At 40.6% G+C, this 26,116-nt stretch overlaps 3 protein-coding genes across 3 annotated transcripts; 2 read left to right on the forward strand and 1 right to left on the reverse strand.

The window, feature by feature from the left end:
- The first annotated feature begins 540 nt into the window (after nucleotides 1–540).
- lck (LCK proto-oncogene, Src family tyrosine kinase) lies at nucleotides 541–13,804 on the forward strand. The gene is made up of 13 exons (XM_062397820.1): nucleotides 541–726; nucleotides 2,573–2,685; nucleotides 3,244–3,304; nucleotides 4,373–4,463; nucleotides 5,780–5,878; nucleotides 6,007–6,110; nucleotides 7,082–7,231; nucleotides 7,334–7,486; nucleotides 8,333–8,512; nucleotides 10,489–10,565; nucleotides 12,752–12,905; nucleotides 13,064–13,195; nucleotides 13,314–13,804. The coding sequence occupies exons 2-13, from the start codon at nucleotides 2,578–2,580 to the stop codon at nucleotides 13,532–13,534; spliced, it is 1,530 nt and encodes a 509-aa protein (XP_062253804.1). The 5' UTR covers nucleotides 541–726; nucleotides 2,573–2,577; the 3' UTR covers nucleotides 13,535–13,804.
- A 335-nt stretch (nucleotides 13,805–14,139) lies between these two features.
- Nucleotides 14,140–19,356, forward strand: LOC133961862 (probable histone deacetylase 1-B). The gene is made up of 14 exons (XM_062397229.1): nucleotides 14,140–14,286; nucleotides 15,000–15,112; nucleotides 15,526–15,643; nucleotides 15,737–15,811; nucleotides 15,938–16,076; nucleotides 16,208–16,349; nucleotides 16,430–16,522; nucleotides 16,623–16,731; nucleotides 16,857–16,997; nucleotides 17,493–17,601; nucleotides 17,748–17,878; nucleotides 17,969–18,139; nucleotides 18,262–18,313; nucleotides 18,408–19,356. Exons 1-14 carry the CDS (start codon nucleotides 14,235–14,237, stop codon nucleotides 18,433–18,435), a joined length of 1,473 nt encoding a protein of 490 aa, XP_062253213.1. The 5' UTR covers nucleotides 14,140–14,234; the 3' UTR covers nucleotides 18,436–19,356.
- A 74-nt stretch (nucleotides 19,357–19,430) lies between these two features.
- On the reverse strand, nucleotides 19,431–24,960 carry tmem54a (transmembrane protein 54a). The gene is made up of 6 exons (XM_062397230.1): nucleotides 24,809–24,960; nucleotides 23,119–23,315; nucleotides 22,372–22,431; nucleotides 21,711–21,905; nucleotides 21,479–21,616; nucleotides 19,431–19,813 (listed from the first exon to the last, which is right to left on the reverse strand). The coding sequence occupies exons 1-6, from the start codon at nucleotides 24,819–24,821 to the stop codon at nucleotides 19,658–19,660; spliced, it is 759 nt and encodes a 252-aa protein (XP_062253214.1). The 5' UTR covers nucleotides 24,822–24,960; the 3' UTR covers nucleotides 19,431–19,657.
- Nucleotides 24,961–26,116: the final 1,156 nt, after the last annotated feature.

Raw genomic sequence — 26,116 nt, forward strand, 5'->3', positions numbered from 1 at the left:
ATATATGATTATAATACTGTTAAGATTAGTTTGGTGTTATTTGAACTCCTCTGTCTTATCAATCTAAACAAATACTCAAATCATTATACAGAGGCCCTGAGAGTTTAACACATGAAAACATGTGCAAATAGACTCCACGTGTGATGTAAGTTATAGTGTATTGACCTCTCAGGGCCACCGTACCATATGATCTTTGGAACCCCCCCGTGGACCCACGACCTCAGGCCCACGTCGATGGTGTTCCACAGCTTGAAGATCACTGACTCACAAATGTTCTAGACACGAGCAAACACAAAAAAACGCACAGCATTCCATTGCCTCCTTTCTTAACTGTATTGGAACATTAACGTTGTGGCTCCCACTTTAGTAAAGGTGCTGTCCTGACCCCCTTTCACCATGGAGCCTCTAACGTTCCTTCTCTGCTCACACAGCTGCAAGGTAAGCACCTGTCAGAAGAGTGCAGAGCAACCCTCAACCCGCCAACGACAGGAAACACACATCTCTTGAGTGTGTGTGTACAGACACCACATCAGTGTGTCTGGCTTTGGGTGAGTTAGAATACTAGAAGCTGGTGATGACATCCTCACACCCCAGGCTCCCGTGCTGAGGAGTACACTCGATGCTAAAAAAGCTCCTTCAAATGAACAACTATTGAATAAAGAAGATCTCTATGGCAGCAAATCTGACTTTACTGGACGTTTGAAGAAACAGCTCATATTTCGAGAGGTGAGTATCAAACTTCTGATTCTGTTACAGGAGTTTAGAGATCAGATAAGGAAATAAATAGATGGCCAAAAATCCATTTCCTTGTCATTATATGTGTTAGAGCAAATATTCGTCGTCCATCAGAGAGATGGTTTTGATCTGTTGATTTTTGTATGAAACACATTGTATTTTAAAAAACGTTGTGTAATAAGGAATAACATCCACACCCAGGAATAATGGCCACATGTTACCTAGAGCCATTCTTTGCTTATGTTTGCGTTGATGGTTTAACAAAAAAAGTTGAAAGCATCATATATTCACATACTGGGCGGCTGTGGCTGAGGGGTAGAGTGGTCGTCCTCCAATCTGAAGGTTGGCAGTTCGATCCCCAGTCTCAACCATCTGCATGCCGAAGTGTCCTTGGGCAAGATGCTGAACCCCAAATGGCCCCCCCATAGAATAACGAAAGTGCTGCAAGAAGATGCACTGTATGAATGTGTGTGTGAATGTGAAACTATAATGTAAAAGCGCTTTGAGTGGTCATCAAGACTAGAAAAGCGCTAAATAAATACAAATCCATTCCATTTATTGTCTCTGCTGATCAAACTCAATATAACAAAAACAACAGGACCACATGATACAAATATTATGCTTTCTCATTGTAATAAATGAAAGCCTGTATCTTACTAGTCCAATTTAACGTTTAAGCTGATAATTTAAACAGATGAGAGTTTTCATGGACATACAGGCTTGTATATTCATACATACGGTGTATTAATGCTAGATAATATGGGTAAAGTCAATTAGGTGTAAAATACAAACGTGATTTTGAACGTAAAACACAAAACTGTTCGTGTGATGTTGATGCGACATCAAGAAAATTAAGATGAAATGTATTTTTTCTATAAAAAAATCACATAATCAATCAATTTATCAGTCCACAAGCTTCACTGATAACAGACAACGAGTTATCTATGCATGATATACGACATTTTAGTTTCTCCCTGTCTCTTCCTGGTGCCATCAATATGAATAGATATATGTAAAGATATATAAACATATATATAGAAATCGAAACTGAATGCACACATATACATACAACCATATGTCCGGTCGTGTAGCCCCTCAGTGGAAAATGCTGACTTTGTTTCCATGATTCCCTGAGTGTAGGCCAGCAGGCGTAGGAGTGCCGATAATAACAATAATAATAATGATACAAAAAGACTTCTTCCTAACTCTGTGGTTCCTGTCTTTAGCTCTCAGTACAGTTGCTTGGTTGTTATTCCAGGGTCAGGCCTCCTCCGATTTTTCTCACGGCTCGGAGCCTTTTGGGACAGAAGGCCGCTGCGATTAGCCCACTGACCCTGTTCCACGAGGGCTCCAACTGGAGCCAAGTGAGCTTGAGAAAGCCATTTTGTGCAGAGCGCCACAGAGCAGAGCACGTGAAGACATTAGATTACACAAGATTAGCATTTTTACAGTTTTATAGAGCCTATTATTCAAGTCTGAATCAGATTTAGAGCATGTAAAGGCCGGTGATTTGCAGTAATGCAAGTGGTCACATTTATTTGTGGGGTGTGGGGTGCAACTACATACAAAGTCAAAATAGTATCTAAAATGATAACTTAGAGTTGTTTGTTTCTTAGTTTAGATCATTATTTACCACTGAGCCTCCATTTTGAGACGATGCCCTCAGTCACAGCCAATAAGAGCAGTTTAGGGTTTTATTGTCATTCAAAGTTCAATATGTAAAATCATTCATTTTCACACACATATTAACTTAGAATATTGGAGATATTTTGGAGATTTTTTTTCATTTGTAATTATACATATTATTACTATCAATACTTGAACTTCTAAATTGCAGAAAAGATGGGATGTAACTGCAGTTCGGATTATTCAGACACAGACTGGATTGAGAACTTGGATGAAATCTGTGAACACTGCAACTGTCCCATACCTCCCCAGTCAGGCAATCCAGTAAGTCATGTTATTTTTATGTTTATTTGTATGCACATGTATTTATGTTTGCACACAGTACAAACTGAGTGCTTGTGCAAGCTCCACATGAGTTGGTTTGGGTTATTTGGGCCGATAACTCAAATTGATAACTGTGAATAACCACACAAGAGAAATTATTTGTGTCAAATAACCAAGATAATTATGAAATACAACCTGCTATTGTATGTTACGGTCCAGATGAGTTTTTATAACTTACATAACTGTGACGGAAGTTGTGTCCTGCCTGTATAATTAAATGGCAGCGAAATTACTCCCCTAATGTTGTTTGTTTCCTCGCTGCGAGTTAGATGTTTCATTAGATTAGGAATAAAGGAGAAAACCAGCTGCATGTTCCACAGTACAGAGACATTTTGTCTGGAAGAAAAAAAATATAACCGCAAATAAGATATGTCGAGATCTGCGTTAGTTTGTGCTTATTTAGCAAATGTGAACATTTTATTATATCTGTTGTTATCACCTAAATCTTTTATTGCAATTTGTAAAGCTACAAGTTTTATCTTGTTTTCCTTTCGCCAGTACACAGATCAGCTGATTCCTTGCCATTCACAACATTCACCCCCTACATCACCGTTACCAGGTAATAACATAAAGTGCGTTTTTCTGTGTCTGTCTCTGAGTCTGGTGTGCTTGTCGATATTGTTACTAATATGTAATATGATGAAAAAGCCAAACTAAATCAACTTTTATTATATAGTCTATGATCAGAAATCACAGATGTACTTTACAATATGTGAACAACATACAAAACCTATTATTGGTATCAGGTAAACTTCACAATAAAACCCTTTGATATGGGCAAACAGAAATGGAGGTGCATCAGACGAGGAATCGCTTCACCTGGTTGGACATGAGCTGTCCTACTTACAGAGAAACATTAATAAAGCACAGACTTCAAATACATACTGAGTGTAATATGTTCAGCTGTTTCAGTGTAATGTATTATTTGAAGATGAATTTAATGCACAATGAGATAATACAGTTCATACAATGACTAAAGATCATTTTAAAAAGAAAATGTTCCTTTACTTTCATAGGCTCAAGTACAATATCCTAGTTTTGGATTATTTGTTCGCAAGGTCTTATGATTTCTGCGGGGTCAAAACCAGGACCCACATTTCCTTTGGGCATTGGTGGAACTTTATTTTCACTTTAAATTGTGTAAGTGTTAACTAGCATATTACCTCCCCCCCCCCACACACACCCCCACCCTTCCGCATATCATCTTCCTGTTCTTGCAGTATTCTTTTTCTGCTACGTAGTATAAAAACCAAATCACGGTGAGTCAATATTCTATAGGAAACAAAATAATATGATTCCAGTGTTCAAGGAAACAATTCACTGCTCATAAACAAAATAAATGTCTGAACGCCTTCATTGTGAAAAATCTTATATTAAGCTAACTGGAAAAATTTGACTTTAGTGGAAAATGTATTATTGAGTTAAGATTCTGTAGATATGCCAAATTGTCAATAATAGGCAATCATCACACATTTAACACTGCACATGGGATGGAGCAAGAACAGCGACCATTTGTCAATATCATAGTAAGTTAAACACAACATAAAACTTTATTTAAGAAACATTCCTGAATCAAACAGTCCCCGTTGTACTTCACCTTAACTAATACCCAACATCGCTTTTGCAGACAACCTTGTGGAGGCCATATACAGCTATGAACCCAACCACGATGGCGACCTGGGCTTTGAGAAGGGAGACAAACTCAAGATCATCAACAAGTAAGCTGCCGATATATACAAATATAGAAAAGCTGCAGGAAACCAGGTTTCAGCTCCAGACAACTGTTCAGTCCCCTTCAACAATCCTTCTAAATGTGTCGAAACGTGCATGCAGCATGATGAGCCATGTGCATCCTGACCAGCGATACCTTCATTTACAGCTTCAAAAATAAACCTGGGTCATCACAGAGGGGCACAGAGTGTATTCACAAGGCCCCTGGTTTGTTGTCTGACAGGAGACTTGGTTGCATTTCAGTCGAGCGAATGTTCAGCCAACGTTTCTTTTCTCTCTATACTGACACAAAAAAAACTCCAATGGAAAAAAGTTCAAATGAACCACATGATTACATCATGAGCTTGAAAAAGAAACGTCGTAAGGCCAGGAAACCTGCAATCAAAGAAGAGAGGTGTAAATGTCAGGCTTACAGACCTGTAGTGCTTTTACTTTTTTGGAACATTAAAAGATCGCTTTATGTATATGAAAAAAAGGTTTAATTGCCTTTATGATCCGGCCTGCATCCATTCAGCAAACTGTTATTAAGTGTAAACCAACATATACCTGACAAAACTTAGGTTCTGTCCTCAGTATAAAATTGTTTTTATAAAAATGCAAAGATTGCACACATACAACATTCATTTGATCTTTTAAGGCTAAACATAACATTTTAGAATCTGCTAAATCTGAATGATGAACAAACATATATGTAATAAAATAGATATCTAACAGTACAAATATATATATATATATAACCTGGGGCCAGGTTATAATTTAAAAACATACAGTTGAACAGATACAGTAAAAGATTAATTAGAATGTAGTACTGATAAAATTATGCAGAGTTGGCTTGTCAACAGTTTCATAGCTGGGGGGGGGGGGGGGGGGGGTTCCTGAGGAGAACTAGGACCTGTGTTTCCAAAATCCTTGCTACGGCCCTGACAGAGGTAACTATTAAAAAAATATATTTATACTAGCTATTCCAACCAGTCCACCGACAGATTCCAAAGGTTTAACCATCTGTACCCACTGTAGTTAAAGAATAAAACTAACTATTGAAGGTTTTTCATTTCTCAATGGTCTCCTCTGTCTCTTGTGCTGATATGTAAGGACAAACATTTGCCTGCCAACAAAGTGTAACCTGGTTCATTTCAGGCAGTGATCATTTATGTCGCATAAAACACTTTATGCCTGTGGGAACCATTTTGAAGCTGCTTTCTGGTTTTGTAGCTTTCCATCCCCCATAAGGTCTAGACTGCTGTGAGGCATCGCAGGCCTGTAACTTACTCATGGTATCATTACTGTCTCCTCTGACATCCAGGGATGATCCGGAGTGGTATCTGGCGGAGTCACTCACAACAGGCCAGCAGGGCTTCATCCCACACAACTTTATTGCTATGACCAACGTGGAGACTCAACCGTACGTCACACAGGAAACATAATGATACTGTTCTCATCTCGTATGGTGCATGCTGTGTCCCTGGAGGAAGGGAAGTGGTTAGCTAAAAAAAAAAAGCTTCACACATATTGTGTGTGCTTTTGCTGCAGGTGGTTCTTCAAGAGCATTTCTCGAAACGAAGCCATGAGGCTCCTCCTCGCTCCTGGGAATACGCAAGGCTCCTTCCTGATACGAGAGAGCGAAACAATCCAAGGTGAGCTGAGGGTTTTTTTCATCAGAGCGATGACTCACATGTTATCGACACAAAACCAAATTTCCATTTTGCAAGATGGTTTCACTGCCGGAAATGTGAATATGTTCTTCCACTGTGGCATTTGCTGAAAGATGCTAAAAGTAGCATTTTATACACAAAACAATCTATGATGGTGTAAGTGCCAGTGAGATCATGCTCCTCGAAATGTCTTGTCTTGTTTTCACTGGCAGGGTTTCAAAAATAGGCGAACTGATTTCCCACAACACTCCTTCCTTTCTCCAGACTTAATTTATCTGTTTAGCTGTGAGAAAAGAAAATGGAAGAACATTCATCTACATTCATGTCATCCCCCCATATAATTTAGAAATGCGGCATGAACAGAGGAATGATGACCTCCATGTATGTTCCATAAAAGACCACTATGAATTGTCTGTCCTTACCCATCTCTTAGGACTCTACCATGCTTATCTTAGTCAGTGAAATGGTAAACATTAAACCCTTGGTTTTTGGGGTTAGGAGCCAATTCCATCGATCCCTGGGAACCATCATGTCGTCACAAACACTTCATGAAGACATCATTATCTCTTTGAATGTCCAGAAAAGCAAAGCAATCTATTTTCCATACATTTTTAAAGAACCCATTTTTTTATATTTTCTTTCACTCTTGTAGCTCTTACTACATCCATTGATACACTGCAAACAGCAAGGGCTTATCGCTGATTTAGTGTAATATAAATAATGTTAATTTGCCAAACTGTAAAAAAAAAAGGCTAACAACATGCAATGTGGTTGCCAACAGTAAACTAAGATCATGATTATCTCCGGAATCAAGTTGGGACCATTAATTATAATAACAGTGCCAAACAATCCATCAACCTTTTTCCTTTTTGCACGATAATTTAGTTCCAGTTTCATCTGTCAGTGAAACATGCACACTCGTTCACATAAGATTGTGCCTTTCTTTGCCATAGGGTCTTACTCGTTATCCATCCGGGACTTGGACCACAACACAGGTGAAGGAGTCAAGCACTACAGGATCCGCAACATGGACAACGGGGGCTTCTACATTACAGCCAAGATCTCCTTTAGCTCGCTGAGGGAGCTTGTCCAACATCACACGCGTGCGTACAGCCTCTTGAGGAAGGACTTACTAGATTACGAGACATTGTGTAGGGTCTCCATCTGAATTCATTTTAACCATGTTTCCTCTCTCTGGCATCCAGGCGAGACAGACGGACTGTGCACAAAGCTGGGGAAGCCTTGTCAGTCAAGGGCACCGCAGAAGCCTTGGTGGCAGGATGAGTGGGAGATACCCAGAGAGTCCCTGAAGCTGGTGCGCAGGCTTGGAGCAGGACAGTTTGGAGAAGTGTGGATGGGTGAGTATCAGAGATGAGGAAAGATGGCGGAGGGAGACTAAAGGGCTGGTGGTGGGTTAAGGAATAGAATATGTAGGTATGATTGTGTATTTGTCCTATCATGCCAATCATTTTGCACAGATTCAGCTCATGTGCGAAGCCTGTTTGCTTAATCAATTGTGGGCCAGAAAGTTTTTTTTTGTAACACAGTTAGTTACTGGTTAGCACGGGAATGGCGTGACATCCCTCAAACTACATTCCTCTACCTTCTCCGGGACCCTTTTGGGAGGAATTGTCTCTCGAACAATACTTGCCTATTGTTATTGTGGAGTATAGAGTCAACCCCCTTATTAGTCATTTGCAGGGGTATTTTCTGGTTAACGTCTCAAACAAACCACTGTGTTGGAGCTAAACATTGCCAGCCATGGAACTCGTCCCTGACACTTTCTATTTACAGGATCTTCTTGCATGTAGACCTGGCACTGTGTTTGTTTCACTGTTCTCATCCAAACATTGGTCTGTGGACATATTTGAACAATGGGACCATAGTTGACATGAAGATATGTGATAACCATCCTTTATAGTTTCCACTGCTGATAAAAATGATGGAGCACAATGGAATATGATTTTATTCCTAGTATTGCTACAGGTAATGATAAGATGTTCAGTGTAAACATGGTGTTTACAGTGATTCAGTGATAGAATGATGTCAGTAATGTTCAGTAAAGATAACTGCTATAAATCTATATGTTATTGTTGCTATGTGTCAGCATTTATCTCAAAGCACCTCTTTGTCGAGGACCTGCAGAGCTGCTATCATGGGTGTAAGTGTAGTTTTAATTGTTTAAATTGAATTTGTGCTTACAGGACAACACAATAATGACAGGGAAGTGGCAATTAAGAAGCTGAAGATTGGCACAATGTCGGTGGAGGCCTTCTTGGCCGAGGCCAACATGATGAAGAACTTGCAACATCCTCGCCTCGTCCGCCTCTTTGCTGTGGTTACCCAGGAGCCAATTCTTATTGTGACGGAGTTCATGGAGAATGGTATGTCAAATATCTTTATACAGTGGAGCAGTATATACAGCATCTGTTGTCGCCGGGAATGTTACACTTAATTGATAATACCAAAAGTAAAGAGAGGTTTTCCCGATCACTGAAAGCCTCAAAAGCAATGGAGAACCTGGCACCCGGGTATTTCCAAGAAGTGATTCCTCATTTGAAATTAAAAAGAAATCCCTCTGTAATCATCCCAGCTTACTGCCAATTCAGTTTAGGCAAGGAAAATATGTCTAAGCATGTCTGGAAAAACAATTTCCTTCACATCCAACCCTGTTTTCTTGAACACGAGAGAGTGTCGTCCGGGTGAGTTCTGTGCCTGGAGTGAAGACAAATAGTGTGTTATAGTCTCTCAGGATCAAACATGTCGATCTGTTATCGGACGCTGGGTGGGAGAACATGTTTGAACAAAAACTGGGCTGCCCCATTTCCTTCTCAACCTATTCTTCAGTCCAGTGACTCATGTTGAATGAGCTGAATGTCTTTTGATCACACAACCACAGCTGCCTTGCAATTTATCTAAGTTTGATATCCGATGTGAGATAAGATGCACATTACTGCAACTGCACAGTATACTCATCACCCAAGAGTGGACATGAATGCAGCTGCAGTATCAAACCTAAATAAGGGAGCAACCAAGCGCGCTGCTCTCCTGAAGTGGCCCGGCTTCTGATAGGCTATTTTCAGCTTCTCCTCATGACCCTCCCGTATTCGCTACTCTGTGCTGCAATGTTTTTTAAACGCAAACATGAACTCTCACTTCTTTTTCGGACCTTTCCAAACTGTTCACTGGTGTTTACTCACCAAGGGGAAGTCTCTCCTGGCCAGTCTGAGATCAGGGGTGTTAAAAATGGAGAGGGTGATTCACCGTGTTATTGTTCAACGAGACCCCTGATGAGAACTGGCCGCTGTCCAGAGTCTCTATTAAGGCACATGCACAGACACATGCACACAAGTCTTGGAACACTATAAAGCATTCTAAACAATGACAAAGGCAGTTTGATCAGGATCTTGCCACTGAATCCTCCTCTCTTTCTCTTTCTTCTTAGGCTACGCAGAATAAAACTAAATCAGAAATATAATTGTACAAAAACAGGGAAAAATAGGTAACACATGAACAATTGTGTTAACTTTCTAATCTGTTACCGATAACAATTTTCTTTTTCCAGTGTAAGTATAAAATCTATTTCCGTTTAACCTGATTAGTCTTTTTAATTCTTCTTCTCTGGGAGTAACAATGATGAAACGCATAGAGAAACGTTGTCACAAGCACCACATCAGCCTTACAGCTGCAGAGAATGGCGTTCCTTTGTATGGTCTTGTATGGGCAGCCTGTAAACCACCAGCAGTGGTTCTACATGAGGCTGCCTCTTTGTCTGGCATCCACGTGTGGATGGGACACAGTCGTGGCCTCTGTTGTCAGGAGAATGGATTGCTCGGAGTTCCCATCTTTTCGGTTTCTTTTTTATCAGAGACAACAAAGATGGGAAAAAAACAGGCGTGCCGTCCCAGCTTCCCTTTGTGACCTTGACAAAGAGTGCTCCTCTTGCTCTCAGACTTCAAAAAGCAGTCTTCCGGACTTATGCCTCCTCTTTCCTGGCACAGTCATTCCTCTAAAAGTATTTCCTTTGGTTGGCCTTTGGTAAGCCGGTGTGGAAAGGTATTGTCCTGTCCTTATCAAGCTCAACACAGAGTTCACTGTCACCGACGATGCATCAGCCTTGAGTGATGCTTTGCGTACTTCCTCACCGTGTTATGTTCCCTGATTTGAGTTGCTATTCTGGTCTGTCTATTTATGTCTGTGGGGAATCGCGATGTTTTTGACATGGGGACATGTCTATAGTCTTCCGAACAAAGCAAGACTTCACTTTTGTTTCCCAGTTGATAAAACTGAACCTTTTGCTATAGTCAGGGAGTACTAAATGACTTCTGAGGAGATAAAGCTTGTATATGATGTCTTACAGGGAGCCTCGTGGATTTCCTGAAAACAACGGAGGGTAGCAGTTTGCCCATGAACACCCTGATAGACATGGCATCTCAGGCAAGACATCTCTCATCTTACTATCAATGTTCTCCATACGCTACACTGCATTTACCGGATAGACCAGTTATTCTTCACTTTCCATTCTCCCAGCATGAACCTCCCAGACAGGAAACTGGCCTCTGCTTTAATGAAGCTTACATTCAACACGAATCTTGTGACAGCAACACAGCTGTGTGTGTATTATGATTTATGTCAGTCTGGACACTGTGGCAGAAATGAAACTGTGCTATTGCTAAACAGTCCTAATAAAGGACAAATGAAACAATGTCTTCGACAACACTACATTTTTGAGTTATTCACTAACGTTCCGACTTTTTTGTGATGCAGATTTTCCAATCAGTTTTTCTGAATTTATATTGTTTTCTTTTATCGTGATACAATAAGATGCTTTTCAAACGCTCTATCTAACAGTAGGTAGCACCCAACAGTCCGATTATAAGACCTCATTTAAATTCAGTGCATCCAGCTTTTTATTTTGGATGTGCAGCCAATCGCACACATTCATAAATATATATATATTTTTCTATCAAGATCCATGAATTATCCCTGAATTGTTCCTAGATTTAAAAAAAACTATCAATGGTAAAGAAAGTGAAAATAACATGTCCTGGATCCACAGGAAAATCTAAAGGGTTAAATTTTGCTCACCCCCTGCTCAAAATTTCATGGAAATTGGTTTAGCATTTTTGTACAATCCTGCTAACTAACCAACATAGGCAGACTAAATTAGAATCTCCTTGGTGGAGTAATAGGGTGCCCTGTGATAACTCTGCCAAGAGTGACAACTATTGAGAATCTCCTCCCAGTGAGAGTTAATGTTATGAACATACCATATACGTTCTGAAAAAATAAAATGTTGTCGGTTATGTCAAATGTTTTGAGATGGACGCAGATTGCAAGTTAAAGTTATAGTGATGTAACACAGCCAGGCTCCACAAAGTCACTCTTGGCCATTAAACTCTGGTAAACCCACAGTTTGGTGTATTTACAGTTGTTGGTACGGTGGACTTTTCGAACTAGCTTCTTCCCAGTGTTTTCAGTCTTAATGATGTGTGGTTTCAATTTACTTCTCCGACTCTTGCAACAAAACAAATGAGCAAAAACTGGTCTATCTTTAATGTCTACTGCCTATGATGGTTCATCAAGAATCATGTTCCGCACTAACGTTTACCTCTTCAAATGTTACATGTCAGTAAAGGAACTGTGACTTAAGGTGTGGGAACGGAAAACACAACCACAGGAAGACAGACTGAAGTTACAGAGTCTAGCAAGACAAAGGTTTCTTCATTCAGTGTAGACCAATTCGGTGACGCCTCAGAGCTTGGAGAAGAGAGGTAGAGTTCCTGTAGATCTTTGTGGTTATAGAAAGATGCATTCACGCCGCCCGACCTGCACTGTAGACATTTGTGGTGAAAGCTCAACGCAAGCAACTTTAACCGTCATGTGATTGGACCATAAAAATTCAAGTGATTAATAACCGTTCCTCTGCTGCATTATTGGAAACTGTGTCTGCACAGATTCCGGTAAAAATCAAATGAATGGAACTGATAGTAAAGATTTGTCAAGATGTCTGAGTCACAACGACTGTGGGAGTTTGTGAAATACCGTGCAGAAACAAACGTAGATCTCAGCTTTCTGACAAGACCCTCAGGACCAATCACACCTATGTGATAGATTCTTATGACTGAACTTTACACACCAAGACTTTCATATTTGGACAACGAAACCCGGATATAACAACACAGACAGGTGTGGGTGGTTTAGACACGAGACAGACAAGTTTACAGATTCAATAGACAGCTTGTGAGGTCAGCCTCTGTGAAATGGTTGTGCAGTTTTGAAATGAGTCTGTGGTGAGGTAGAGGCAGGATGACATTAAAAAACAGAGGAGGACAGGTTTTAGTATCAGGAAGTGGAGAAGGCACAGCTGTGTACCTGGGTGGAGTATGTAGGCAGAGCACGAAGGTAGAAAGGGTAAATGAAAGTGACCTGAGGAAATGGTAGACTCCCAGGTTTGGAAATATTTCTGTTCATCTGTCCAACTTTACACAACGCTAAAACACACAGGTCCCTTACAGCCAGGTTTCGAAGCTTTAACACACACAAACACACACACACACACACACACACACACACACACACACACATTGATGGCTTATCTGATAATGTGCTGTCCCCTGCAGGTGGCAGATGGCATGGCTTTTATTGAGCAGGAAAACTACATCCATCGAGACCTGAGAGCTGCCAACATCCTCGTGTCCCATGAACACATCTGTAAGATTGCAGACTTTGGACTCGCAAGACTCATTGAGGACAACGAGTACACAGCTAGAGAAGGTAACAGTAACTCACAGGACAAAGGATCACTTAAATCAAACTATTACCCCTTTGTCCAAGCTGTACATTCTTGTTCGTTATATTGAAAGGTTATACTAAGGATACGTTAGATATCTGTGCAGCGGCTCCACCTAGTGTCTTTTCTCCTGTGTTCATAGGTGCAAAGTTTCCCATCAAGTGGACTGCCCCAGAAGCTATTAACTATGGGACCTTCTCCATAAAATCAGATGTGTGGTCCTTTGGGATCCTCCTCACTGAAATAGTGACATATGGACGTATACCTTACCCTGGTAAACACATTTACTGTATTCTTTCAAGTCCATCACAAAATAATTTTCAGTCTAGTCTAGCTTGTCTCTAGGTTATAATTTCGATACACATTATATCAAATGCTTACCCATTGTGCAGGTATGTCCAACCCTGAGGTGATCCAGAACCTGGAGCGGGCCTACAGGATGCCAAAGCCAGAGCACTGTCCGGAGGGGCTTTATAACATCATGGGCATGTGCTGGAGGGAAACCCCCGATGACAGGCCCACCTTTGAGTACCTGAGGAGCGTTCTGGAGGATTTCCTCACTGCCACAGAGAAGCAGTACCAGGAAGAGCCCTGCATGAGCAGAAAGACATAGAGACAACTGCAGTCTTGAGGATGGATGCTGGAGCTTGATACCTTTAATATGATAGAATACGAACTGAGATTTAATGAATAAAGGTACTTTATTTCTGCATCAACTTATCTGAAGTGCCCGAGTGAGGAGGGGAGGAGGGATCTCCATGAAGAAAGTGACGACTGGCTGATGCTCTCCTTCGTGCTCCTTTTATATATCAACATGTATATACTGTCCATCGGCTGGAGCTGTGTTTTACATTTTCAGTTTAATAAATGTTTTCAAATTCAACTTTTCATGGACGCTGTTTATTGTTTGATTATAACAATAGAAAAATGCACACAATTTAAATTCAGCACAGTCTATCGGAGTGCAAAGAGGAGGAGATAGATAGATAGATAGATAGATAGATAGATAGATAGATAGATAGATAGATAGATAGATAGATAGATAGATAGATAGATAGATAGATAGATAGATAGGTATAAAGGATGAAAATTACATAATGATATGGATATAATTAAATAAAAACATTATGCCCTCCATAGATTGAGGCCATGGACTGAGTCGGACAGAGTGAGTCTGTCGCCCCCTGTTGACAGTACAAGACACCGGGTTAATAAGACCCATACAAAGTGTCCGCCTTCTCGTCGCTGCTGTTGTCTCCTGGTGTGTGAGTGTGTGAGCGAGTGAGCGGCGAAACGCAGCCTAAAAGACCAAAATGGCGCTCACTTCCCAGGGAACAAAGAAAAAAGTTTGCTACTACTATGACGGTGAGTGTCCGGGATGTTCTGCTGTGGCACAGCCGGTGCACAGGTCGGAGAATCCGCCGCTCTGCGCCGACAAAAGGTCGCAGCTTTACTTCTCCTTATGCTAACCTGGCACGTTAGCTAGCACGGTTAGCTTGAGCATCGGGCGGCTCTCATCAGTCTGAAACGGAGCGCGCACGCCCCGTTAACGAGCTAATTACATTAACCCCGTTTCCCCTAAATGCTCTGTTTAATACCCGGTGTGTTATTTAGACGTGTATCTACCAGACCATAACACTTAAACCGGGTTAGTTATCGTGTCTAGCTAGCGTGCTAACAATGGGGACGCGAGTACTTCATTGTCGCCGCAATTAACGTGAACCCTAAGCTAACATTAAAATGGCTCGTGTCGCTGCCTTCACACACCAGGTAGTTCCGCGGAAAATAGCCGCTCGTTCTCTTCTGTTTGTGCACGTTAATGTAGCGTCAGTCTGTCCGTGAGCGTGAGCAATACGGGGAGTTTCATGGAAGAGATTTGATTTCAGTGTTTTATCTGAGAGGTCTGATCGTGGCATCATAGCGATATTAGAATATTGATTGATACCTCCACTTATCTTTTCAGTGCATCGTCATGTGATGCATGTGAAAACGCGACTCCTGTTTACTTGCATCTGTTCAGTTGTTTTGGAGGCAAAAATAATTCATTATCGTGTGTTTTCTTTATTTTCTCATTTCAGGCGATGTTGGAAATTATTACTATGGTCAGGGCCATCCCATGAAGCCCCACCGCATCCGCATGACACACAACCTGTTGCTCAACTATGGCCTCTACAGAAAGATGGAGATATATGTATGTTAAATAACACAAACATTTTGCACAGCCAAAGCACTCATTAGTGCAGATACCTCTGTCAATGGCCAATATCCAGCTTAAATCTGATCAAGCTGCACACACTTAAATAGTCCCCTTAACATGCCTGCTTTTTTTTCTTCGAGGTCCTTAAGCTATTGGTGAAAGTGTGAAAAATCGCCTTGTGGAGTCACACCTAAATTTAATGGCCTCTTTCCTGACCATTATGACATTCCTCCACCAGGTATTGTGGTCTGTCCAGTAGTTTAATGCGTAGTCTTCCTTACAAACAAACTAACCAACAAACATGCATACAAGGGTAAAAAAAACATAATCTCCTTGGTGGAGGAAATCGCTTGACCGGCTTTTTCCATGTTTTTACCCTAGATCTTCATTTTGCCCTTGTGTTTCAGCGTCCGCACAAAGCCAGCGGAGAGGAGATGACCAAGTATCACAGCGACGACTACATCAAATTCCTGCGTTCAATCCGACCTGACAACATGTCTGAGTACAGCAAACAAATGCAGAGATGTAAGTTTGCTACCGATGTAGACCATGTAGATAAAGTTAATCAAAATGTGTAACAATATTCTTAGTGCATAAATTTGGGCGTTTCCTTTGCAGTTAATGTTGGGGAGGACTGTCCGGTGTTCGACGGTTTATTTGAGTTCTGCCAGCTCTCAGGGGGGGGCTCTGTCGGTAAGTTAATTCTGCCCAGACAAACATGCTGTGCTGGACAGTAGTCATGCCGTCACTGCCCTACTAATCTGTTAAGTTTAGTATTTTAATCACCCTGTTAATGCTTGTCCTCTCGCTCTGGTGCAGCTGGTGCTGTAAAGTTGAACAAACAGCAGACGGACATCGCCATCAACTGGGCTGGGGGCCTGCATCACGCCAAAAAGTCTGAAGCTTCTGGGTTTTGTTATGTCAACGACATTGTCCTGGCTATTTTGGAATTACTGAAGTAAGAGCAAAAGCCCTATAACTTGAGTACATGTTTCCCATGAGTAGATAGTACTTGACATGGTTGTTCTAAAGAAAATCCTCATGGGTCAAAAGCAGAAGAACAAAAACAATATTTCCTCTCTTTCCCAGGTACCACCAGAGAGTTCTGTACATAGATATTGACATCCATCATGGCGACGGTGTGGAGGAGGCCTTCTACACCACAGACCGTGTAATGACCGTTTCCTTCCATAAGTATGGCGAGTACTTCCCGGGCACAGGAGATCTGAGGGTAAGCTTTGAATTCTTTTTTTGTTTTGCACATATGAGCCATATTGTCACAGTTTTACTAAAGTTGATGTTTTTCTGCAGGACATCGGAGCCGGAAAGGGTAAATACTACGCTGTGAATTACCCACTGAGGGACGGAATTGATGATGAGTCTTATGAAGCCATATTCAGACCTGTAAGCAGATACAGATTATCATTTTGTATCAAATATTTTGGAAGTTTATAGATCTATGAAGGGTCATGCACATTGAAAGTGGATGATGTTGTTTGGGTAGATCATGGCCAAGGTGATGGAGATGTACCAGCCCAGTGCTGTGGTTCTGCAGTGTGGAGCCGATTCCTTGTCAGGAGACAGACTCGGCTGCTTCAACCTCACCATTAAAGGTGAGTTAATTGAAAAGGTCTCCTCATGCAACAGAAGTCTGTAGTTGTCGTGGTTAAATTTCAACTGAGAAACGGATGTGTTTTCTAAAAGATTTAATTTTCTTCATTCCATGATGTGTTTTCAGGCCATGCTAAGTGTGTGGAGTACATGAAAAGCTTCAACCTGCCCCTGTTGATGTTGGGAGGGGGAGGCTACACCATCCGTAACGTGGCACGCTGCTGGACGTATGAAACTGCTGTAGCCCTTGATTCCTCCATCCCCAATGGTGAGTTTGACAGATTCTCCTGTGGTGGTAATGGTTCTTTGAAGGCTGTGTTGTAGTGCTGTCATATGCATAATTCATTCTTAAATATGATATGATTTGTATATAATGACAAAAATTTATGACAAACTTACTAATCAGCCAAACAAAAATACACTTTATGTTAAAACAGCATTTAAAATGAGGTGATTGGCTTCACCTCTTGGATTATTTTCGACCTTTAAAAAATACTATAACGTCTATGTTCAGACGTCTGTCACTGTGCTTATGTCATGACAATTCTTGGTTGACATTTTATAGAGGATCATATCTAGACCAGGAATAAGAATATCTTACAGCTCTGTAATCAAACTACTCGACAGTTGTTGTTTTTTTTGTCAGAAGCATAAAAATACTTTTTAACAGCCTCTTATGAACATTACCATTATCTCAATGAAAACATAACCTTTTTACTAGAGCTGATACACAATTTGAAAACACCTACGCTCCACTCCACAGAGCTCCCATACAACGACTACTTTGAGTACTTTGGGCCAGACTTCAAGCTGCACATCAGCCCCTCCAACATGACCAACCAGAACACCACCGACTACCTGGAGAAGATCAAGTGAGTCCATGATGGTGCCATTCAAATTATTCATGCATAATGCCTATTTCACAGCATAATCTGATAAAGTCCTCACCAGTTACAGTTTCCATGTTTAATTGTGATTGACGCATGACAAGTAAAGGTTAAAACACTCTATCTTCCAGGCAGCGCTTGTTTGAGAACTTGCGAATGCTGCCTCACGCCCCAGGAGTCCAGATGCAGGCCATCCCAGAGGACGCTGTACACGAGGATAGTGAAAACGAGGAGGAAGAAGACCCCAACAAACGTATCTCCAGTAAGCACCGTTGTCAACATAATTTTTTCCACTATCATGCAGTCCTCGCTTCATGTCCTGATTTGAACTCTGTCCTCTGATAACCCACAGTCCGCGCTCATGACAAGAGGATAGCATGTGAGGAGGAGTTCTCTGACTCTGAGGATGAAGGCGAAGGAGGCCGCAGAAACGCCGCCAGCTTCAAGAAAGCCAAGCGAGCCAAGACAGAGGGGGAGAAAGAGGGAGAAGAAAAGGAGAAGAAAGCTGAAGAGGAAACAAAAGGTATCTATTCATTTTTATTAAATTTCATATCACAATTATTTTAATATGAGATCAATGTCACTCTTATGAACTCTGTACTTTTTTGATCCTATTTAAAAATCTTTGATTCTTTTATTCTATAGAAGTGAAAACAGAGGAGAAAGTGCCGGAGGAGGAGAAAATGGATACATCAAAGTAAGTTTTAAAAAACCAGCATACATTTATTGACCATTGTTTCCAGGGAGTGGATGGTGAGGACTCTAAATAATTTTCCTGTTTGGTCCTTTAGGCCCAAAGAGGAATCCAAGACCCCTTGAGGTGTACAGCCCCGAAAGATGCCAGTGCAGCTGATCAGAACGGATCCCACGTTTTTTTCAGATCAAACATCATTCCAGGCTGCGGCTATGGAAATCAGTGAAGGACTAAACCTTTGTATTGAAACATCTTCTCCTTCTGAATAGGAGGAGGCTCTTATCATGTTTTTCTAGGACAACTTTTCAACTTTGCTGTTTATGGACTGGCGGTTTTGAGTCTTGTTTTGTCTTTTGTATGCTTTCTCATTTCTGTTGTCAATCTTTTGAAGCGGTGACACTTCTTCCTCCTTTTGTGAAGCAACTCTGTAAAAAATTGCTTAGTTACATGTGTGCTTTTATATATCTGACTGGTTTAATTTATTTAAATCATAGATATTTTTGGCTATTCTGTTTTACTATGTCCTTCAACCCCCACTTTAGCCCTGTGCCTTTTTGAATATGTAGTTTAAGCATGTTTGTAAAATAGATCTTTTTCTGCATTACATTTGTGTCACTGGTCTTGCCTGTTAAGGTCACCAAGAATGGTTAAGAGGGTCATCTAAACCTATATACCTCTTACATGTCATTTACATTCTTATATTTTAGGTGATGATAGGACGTCTCCTATGTCACATTCACTTTTTCTTTGTTAAATTTATGACCCAGAATATTAAAAATGTTTTGGGTTCAGTATTAGGCTGAGGACTTGAATGTCCAATATACTGTGTAGTACTGTCGGAGTACTATACAGTATATTATACCATCCAGCAGTACTGTTTAGTACCCAGTGTACAAGATGAGACACATGCCAGAATTCATTCATTTGTTGTATATATTTATATTCTGATAAACAAAAAGTGTTCCACATAAGATTGCAAATGTCATTTAAATGTGACTGACTCTGGTGTGTGTTTTTTTTAAACAATAAATACTGCCCTACAAATATGTAAGTGTTATTTTTTTATTAGGTATTAAAATGTAATGTCTCATTTGTTGTCTGCATTTGAATAAAAAAAACATTTAAAGTCAAAATACAGACGACATTTATTTTTAAATCAATACAAACAAAGTTACATAATTTCAACAGTATTTGATCAGATAAACAAACTGATGTAGAGGGAAATACAAGTCCTTGTTGCCTGGAAAAATGTCCTTTTCAGACATTCAGTGTGTAACAGACGTAAAATACAAAATCTTCACAGATGAACCCAGCAGTTTACAACCTATGTCATTAGGTTAACACTGTTCAGAGCCACTCGCTCTGCACGACTCCAGTGCTGCCGTCCAGCAGTTCGTCCTGCTCCACTGGCTCCTCTTCAGCATCACTCTCATTATCAGCTTCAACGTCTCTCTTTGGGTCTGGTGCTGGCGTCGGGGAATCGATTCCCCTTTGGTTTAGCACCTGAATCAGACAAGGAATGTGATGTCACAGAGAAGCCAATTAAGTTCATGACCTCAGCCTAGCTAATGTACTATGCTTGTAACATGTCCTTAACCTAACATGGGGAATAGAATAAATGTATTAAAGTTGAGATTTAATTCAAGATTGCTGTTCACATGTTCAGTCTCGGGGAGGACAAAAAGACTGGCTGACGATATCCATGGGCTGATAAGAAATGTGAACTCTTGAACTATAATTCAATTATCAGAATTGTAGGCATTAAACATGTTTTGTATGTGTAAAATATCATGTACTGGGTCTGGAATACATTTAGGTAGGTCTTAAATATGTTAACGTAAATTTAAAGCCACTTCCCTAAAGGTTCATTGTGTGGAATTAAGTGACATCTAGTCAAGTTGCATGTTGCAGCTGAATATCTCTCACCTCACAAACATGAGAAAGAACCTGTGGTAGCCCTCGGTTGTCATAAAATCTCAAAGGCTGTTTAATTTGTCCAGTTTGATCTAATGTAAGAAGAATATGGCGGCCTTTGTACAAAGGATCCGCTCCATATGTAAATATACCGTATTTAAATATAAAAGGCAAGGCCTAGAGTAAAGAAAATTGACATCCAAGTATATTGGCGTCTCCATGTGTTGTTCTTTCTCAATGATATGTATAATAGCGCTGTAATAAAATTACAAAAAAGATCAGAGTGGAACTGAGACCTACAGTTATTCTATGGTTATTCTCTACTCTCTCAATCATCTCTTAAACTATTGGGAAGTATAAATAATTCTGGGAGTCTGATATTTCTTCATGTTGGACGTGGGTCCATAATTTATAATATGGTTTTTAAAGGGTCTTAATTTTAAGCTTTTGAAACCTGCCGAAACCCACTTAAATAAACAACACCACGTACAATGTGTTACCCGTAATGATTCATGTACAATTTTTTATTTTAGAGAATATTTGATGTTTTAGGTTAAATAGTGGTTTACAAACCGTGGGGTGGCCTGGGTAACATTTACGGACATTATAACACTCCAGATAACAGTGTAAGTGGTTTCCTAGACTGTGACCATTTTTTAAATAATATATTTGGTCATATTAACCAATTAACACTAAATGAGCACACAGGACATTTTACATATATTTGTGAGGACTGGGATTAAAAGGAACAATGATGTTGAATAAATGCAGCCACTGTTCATGATGGTGGTGCTTGAATTTCCACCCATGTGACGATAAGACAACATGAGATCAGGGACCCAGCTACCACACTGTCCTCCTCAGGTTTGTCTCATCAGCAGATCTAAACCACTATCTGTATTGAAGTCAATGTCACATTGATATTTATTTACAGTCTGAGTATTGGATGGGCAACTGCTGATGTTATTAGTAAAAATTGGTGCTGTTTCTATCACAGTGACAGAACAACCATCAGGCAGTTTAGGGCTCAGTGCCTTTCCAAAACACCCTTCAGCGTTGGGGCTTGAAAAGCCAAGTATCGAACCACCAACCTTCTGGTAAGTGAACAACCCACTCTTCCTCCTGAGCAGCCCACTATAATGTGGCACAGGAAACACAACACACTCTGTGCTCTCACACAACACAAACACACATGCAGCCGGTCTATCCAACCCTAACACTGTGGACAGAGTCGGTGCTCTGACGGTGACTTACCCTTCTCGCCTGGACCGGCCTCTTCCTGCATGGACACAGGTAGAGGAATGAGGTGCAGGCAGCGAAGCAGCGGAAGGAGAACACCGTCTCCACCACTGACATAAAGATCAGAGGCACCCACAGAATGATTGTTGTCGCCTGATGAAATTATCACAAAAAAAATTCAATGTTTCTACAGCAATTCAGGTAATTGTAGAAATATTCAATAGGTAAATATTTGTGGTAAACTTACATATATACGAGTGGGGTCAAAGGGGCATTCGTATGTGATGCTGGAAGAGTCAACGTCTTTAACAGAAAACTTGCAGTGAGTTAAAAGCCCCTTGCCTTTGTCAATTATGGCTTTTACAATAGAAACAGACAAGGCCAGGGTGGAGGCAACCGCCAGGAGGCCGGCCAGGAGGCCGAAGACCAACAGGACCCACATCTGAGAACACAACAACATGACAATATCTTCTTTAAGTGTGTTAAATAAAAACATATTGTCCCCTGTAAAAGATAATGAGTTAGTCATTCTTGAGTAGAGCAGGGGCGGATCCAGGGGGGGGGGGGGGCACTGGACAGAGCTGCAATCTGATCAGCCCTGATGAACAATGGAGCGAACAGTAAACAAGCAATGGCTTGAATGTGCATCTCACTGAATCAGGAATTGGGCATGGATGTTGGATATATAATTGTCCCCTCAGTGTAAATTGTGGATTTATATCAACCAACGTGTAAAAGGAAAGTAGGAGCGTGAAGCTGATACCACATGTATGCAAATTCCTTCCATTCATTTAAATAAAGCACACTATGCGTTCAGTGCAACACAAAGGGCAAGTCCCGACAAGAGCCAGTAAATGACAGATGGAGGAGGGAGAAGCTGTGTCACTGAGAGGTAGACAGTTGTTTACCAGGATCCTGTTCCTCTTGTTTTTGGACAACACAATGGCCGTTATCCCTCCTATGATTCCCTGAGAGAAACAAGACGTCACAGGTTAAGTAATCACAGACCGCTCATAAATTACATGATAGATAATACATGATACAATAATACCACTCACAATGGTTCAAGTTATAGATTAAATATATAATACATACAGTATAACCTGCTTATACTATCTTAAACAAGTGTTTACAACTATTTTAATAGATTATCCACTAATATATTTCATTTCTAAAAACCATAATCTGCATATAAAGATGGACGACATGACAGCAGCCAAAAAGTGAAGCCAAAGCGTCTTGTTAGCCATCTGGTGGTTGGCTGCTGTATAGGCCATATTGTGTCTACCTCCATGTTAGTGGAGGGGGACATTTCAAAAACATTTTCAAAGATGGTTTCTGTCACTTTAGGTAGTTCTTTTTACACTAATGTCTGTTCAATTGTTTATTTTTCCATTCAGTTTAGTTTTAGTGCGTTATGTCATCCTCCGCTCAACCTATCCCAGGATTAGGCTGAAGCCCCTGAATTGAGAAACAGCTTCTGGCTCCTAGTAACCAAGATGGCGGCGTTTGTATCCAGGATCTTACCACTGTATTTCTGGACAGTGGGAGGAAGTTGTAGCTCATAGTCCATCTTTACGTAAAGTCATTGGCTAAGCCTTAAACCATAAAAGTAATACCAAATACCTTTTAAGTTCTTCTGTGCTACCACTTACCATCAGCCCTGCCACAATGGCAATGATGTTAGAGGTGGCGTAGACCATGGTGCGAGCCTGAGAGTGTACGGTAATGTGCCTGAGCACAGCGCCGTGCACCAGTGCTCCCAGAAGGAAATTGACGTGGCCCACCAGCACCAGCCCCAGCCCCATCTTCATCAGGGCTTTGTTGTCCTTGAGGCTGGCACAGCATACTCCTACAGGAAGAAGAAATATGTAATTTTGACCTCATAAACTCAACTCTGTTATAATATGTAACGTTCAAACGACCAAATAGTGATTGCATTATAGGGTGTTCAGCAGCCTGTATGGTCAGAGTGAAGCATCAGGCTATAATGTAAACACTTGACAGGATGCCGACTGAGTAAACAAGGTGAAATAAGAGCATGCCCATAAGTTTATTAAACCTCATCTGTTATATAGAACAAGCTGTAACTGCACTGGCAACTTGGGAGCTGACTTGATGTTGTGGTCGCAGTAGAGCGAACAGGAAGCTAACCAGCGGTTAAGGCCACCATAGCAACAGTTGCGTAAATAAATATGTATCCCGCACCCCTGCAGAGACAACTGATGATGTCATCCACCATACAGCTGCTGCAGCTATGGTGACAATTCAGAGAGGAAAGAGTAGGGTCTGGGGGGGGGGGGGGACATGTGAGCCACCCTCCCACCCTCAAAGTCCACGTCATGTCCCCTCCTCCCTGAACCCAACAGGACAAAGGTTTGGGCGGGCTGTTCAAACATTCACCGCCACAGTCAGCTGGCCTGGGGGAGGTCAGGTATGGACATACACTGGATTCCAGCTCGGTCTCATTTAGTCCTATAGTTGGGTGCTGTGGAAACACCAGCTGTGTTTGTGGTCATAATATTGATGTGTTATGTTTGCTCCCATTTAAGTGAAAAGTATCCCATAAGAAAAAAGAGAAAAAAAATGAATGAATGGCCTGAGGAAATAAGAGTGTCTGACTGAGATAGTGTCTTCTTTAAGTCATAGCTAAAAATGTTTATTTCAAAGGAATATTTCAGAATTGAATTTTGTTGCCGGGTTATTATTGTTCTGTTATTTCTTTATTATACTTATTATTACCATTATTCGTTAGGTACTCCCTTCTGTATTTTAACCATCTGTTTCGTTGAAACATTTTCTATGAATAGTTATTATTTTTCATATCCTGATATGTGTATTCATAAAACGTAGTACCTGTTCTATGGGATGTCTTGTTTTCTGATAGTTACAGTGGGTCAGCGTTTTTCTTTCCTTCTGTTTTAGAGATATTTGATACTTTTTACCTTATTTAGTTTGTTTTGTAAATACAGGACATATAGCACAAAGTACAGTACAATGCCTGTACTTTGTTATGGACCTGACCCATCAATAGCCCATCATCAATAATCCTATGCAACAGATACCCAAACGGTTTACATGTATTTAGGTGAAACTTGGAATAAAAGAGTACACACACACACATGCACGAACGCACAAACACGCACACACGCATACACGCGGGCGCACACACAGACACACAGAGGGAACATGTAGAACAACTATGTCTCTTCTCTGAGCTCCGTTTACAACTGAACAGACCACGCCTAAAACTTCTGGCAAACAGGACTCAGAGTCACCACCCACACACGCACACACACTACATGTCGCATTTCAGTAAAACTAACCAAATCAAAGCGAACTTACCTAAATAAACCATGGTGGGTTTACGTCCTATCCGCTCACATCAGTGTAAAGGTTGTATTAAAGTCATCTCTGGCAGCTTTTTGACTGGGTGCAGCTGTTGGTGCTTCCCTGTCTTCCTCGACTGACGCTCACCTGCACACGCACACGCACACACACACTCGTGCGCATGCTCCTACCACCTACCTGTACACAAGCTCCGCCCCTTTACCTTTAGTAACGAAACCGGTTTTATGTTTACTACTTTGTATCTTATATGTTTCAAATGCAAAGATCTTCTTCTGATGTTTCATGTCTTTACAGTTACTCATACTAACAACTTATTAAAGTGTTAAATCGGTCTATACATGATTTATATGTACAACCCAACCCCCCCCCCACCAGGCTACAGACTGTGGGTTGCTTCACCCAAGTGTTGGGACATCATCCTGGCACAGTCTGTTCAGCTGGTTTATCCTCACCACATGTGCTACACTGTCAACCCGTGGTCCTGTCTTCTTTTCAAGGAGATTAAATCTAAGGAATTAAGAATTAAAAGGGGATTTATTTTCCCTTTTCTTTAATTGACACATTAATTCATCACTATTTCTGAAGTTCATCAATTCAATTAGATTCAAATACCTTCATTTATCCATTTTATTTATCCTATTAGATACATCATTTTATTTATTTATAGAGTTATTAATGATCTCTTTTTAAATAAAGATAAATGGCACGTTGCAAAGTCAAGTTATTTAAGTTTTTCAGCAGGTTGCAAAGTCCAATTTATTCGTGACATGAACATCTGTTGACACTATTAAGATATGAATTCACATTATTTATCTTAGACTTATCAGTATAATATGTGTTATTTGTATATCCTAATGTTACATTTGACCCGAGGTAACCCAGACTATCAGGTGATCTGGAACATTTTAATTCTGGTGTTTCAGGACTTAAATGTGAATTTTCTGTTTGGGTTGTAAAATTAAAAGTCACACAATTTTACAGTAGACACATACAACTAGTTTGCATAGCAATTTTGATGCACTGACTCTGAGAGGCATGACTAATTTAGCAGCTATCTCCCTGGTTCCTTCTACTTTATAGAGTAGTATTTGATATATTTGAAGTCAGGAATGACAAGAAAAAGCCTTGTCCTTGGATTTGTTTTTATTTTTAAAATTGTGAATTACTTTTGTATGATAATAATATACAGAAAAAAGTATGAAGCATTCCAGGCTGAACTGGTGTGGAGATTTCAGATTCACATGAATGCAGCACATCAGCCTCATCAGTGTGATTGGCAGCAGCTTCTCCTCACGACTGCTC

The sequence above is a fragment of the Platichthys flesus genome, chromosome 10 (genome assembly GCF_949316205.1).
Source record: "Platichthys flesus chromosome 10, fPlaFle2.1, whole genome shotgun sequence".
NCBI classification, from domain to species: domain Eukaryota; kingdom Metazoa; phylum Chordata; class Actinopteri; order Pleuronectiformes; family Pleuronectidae; genus Platichthys; species Platichthys flesus.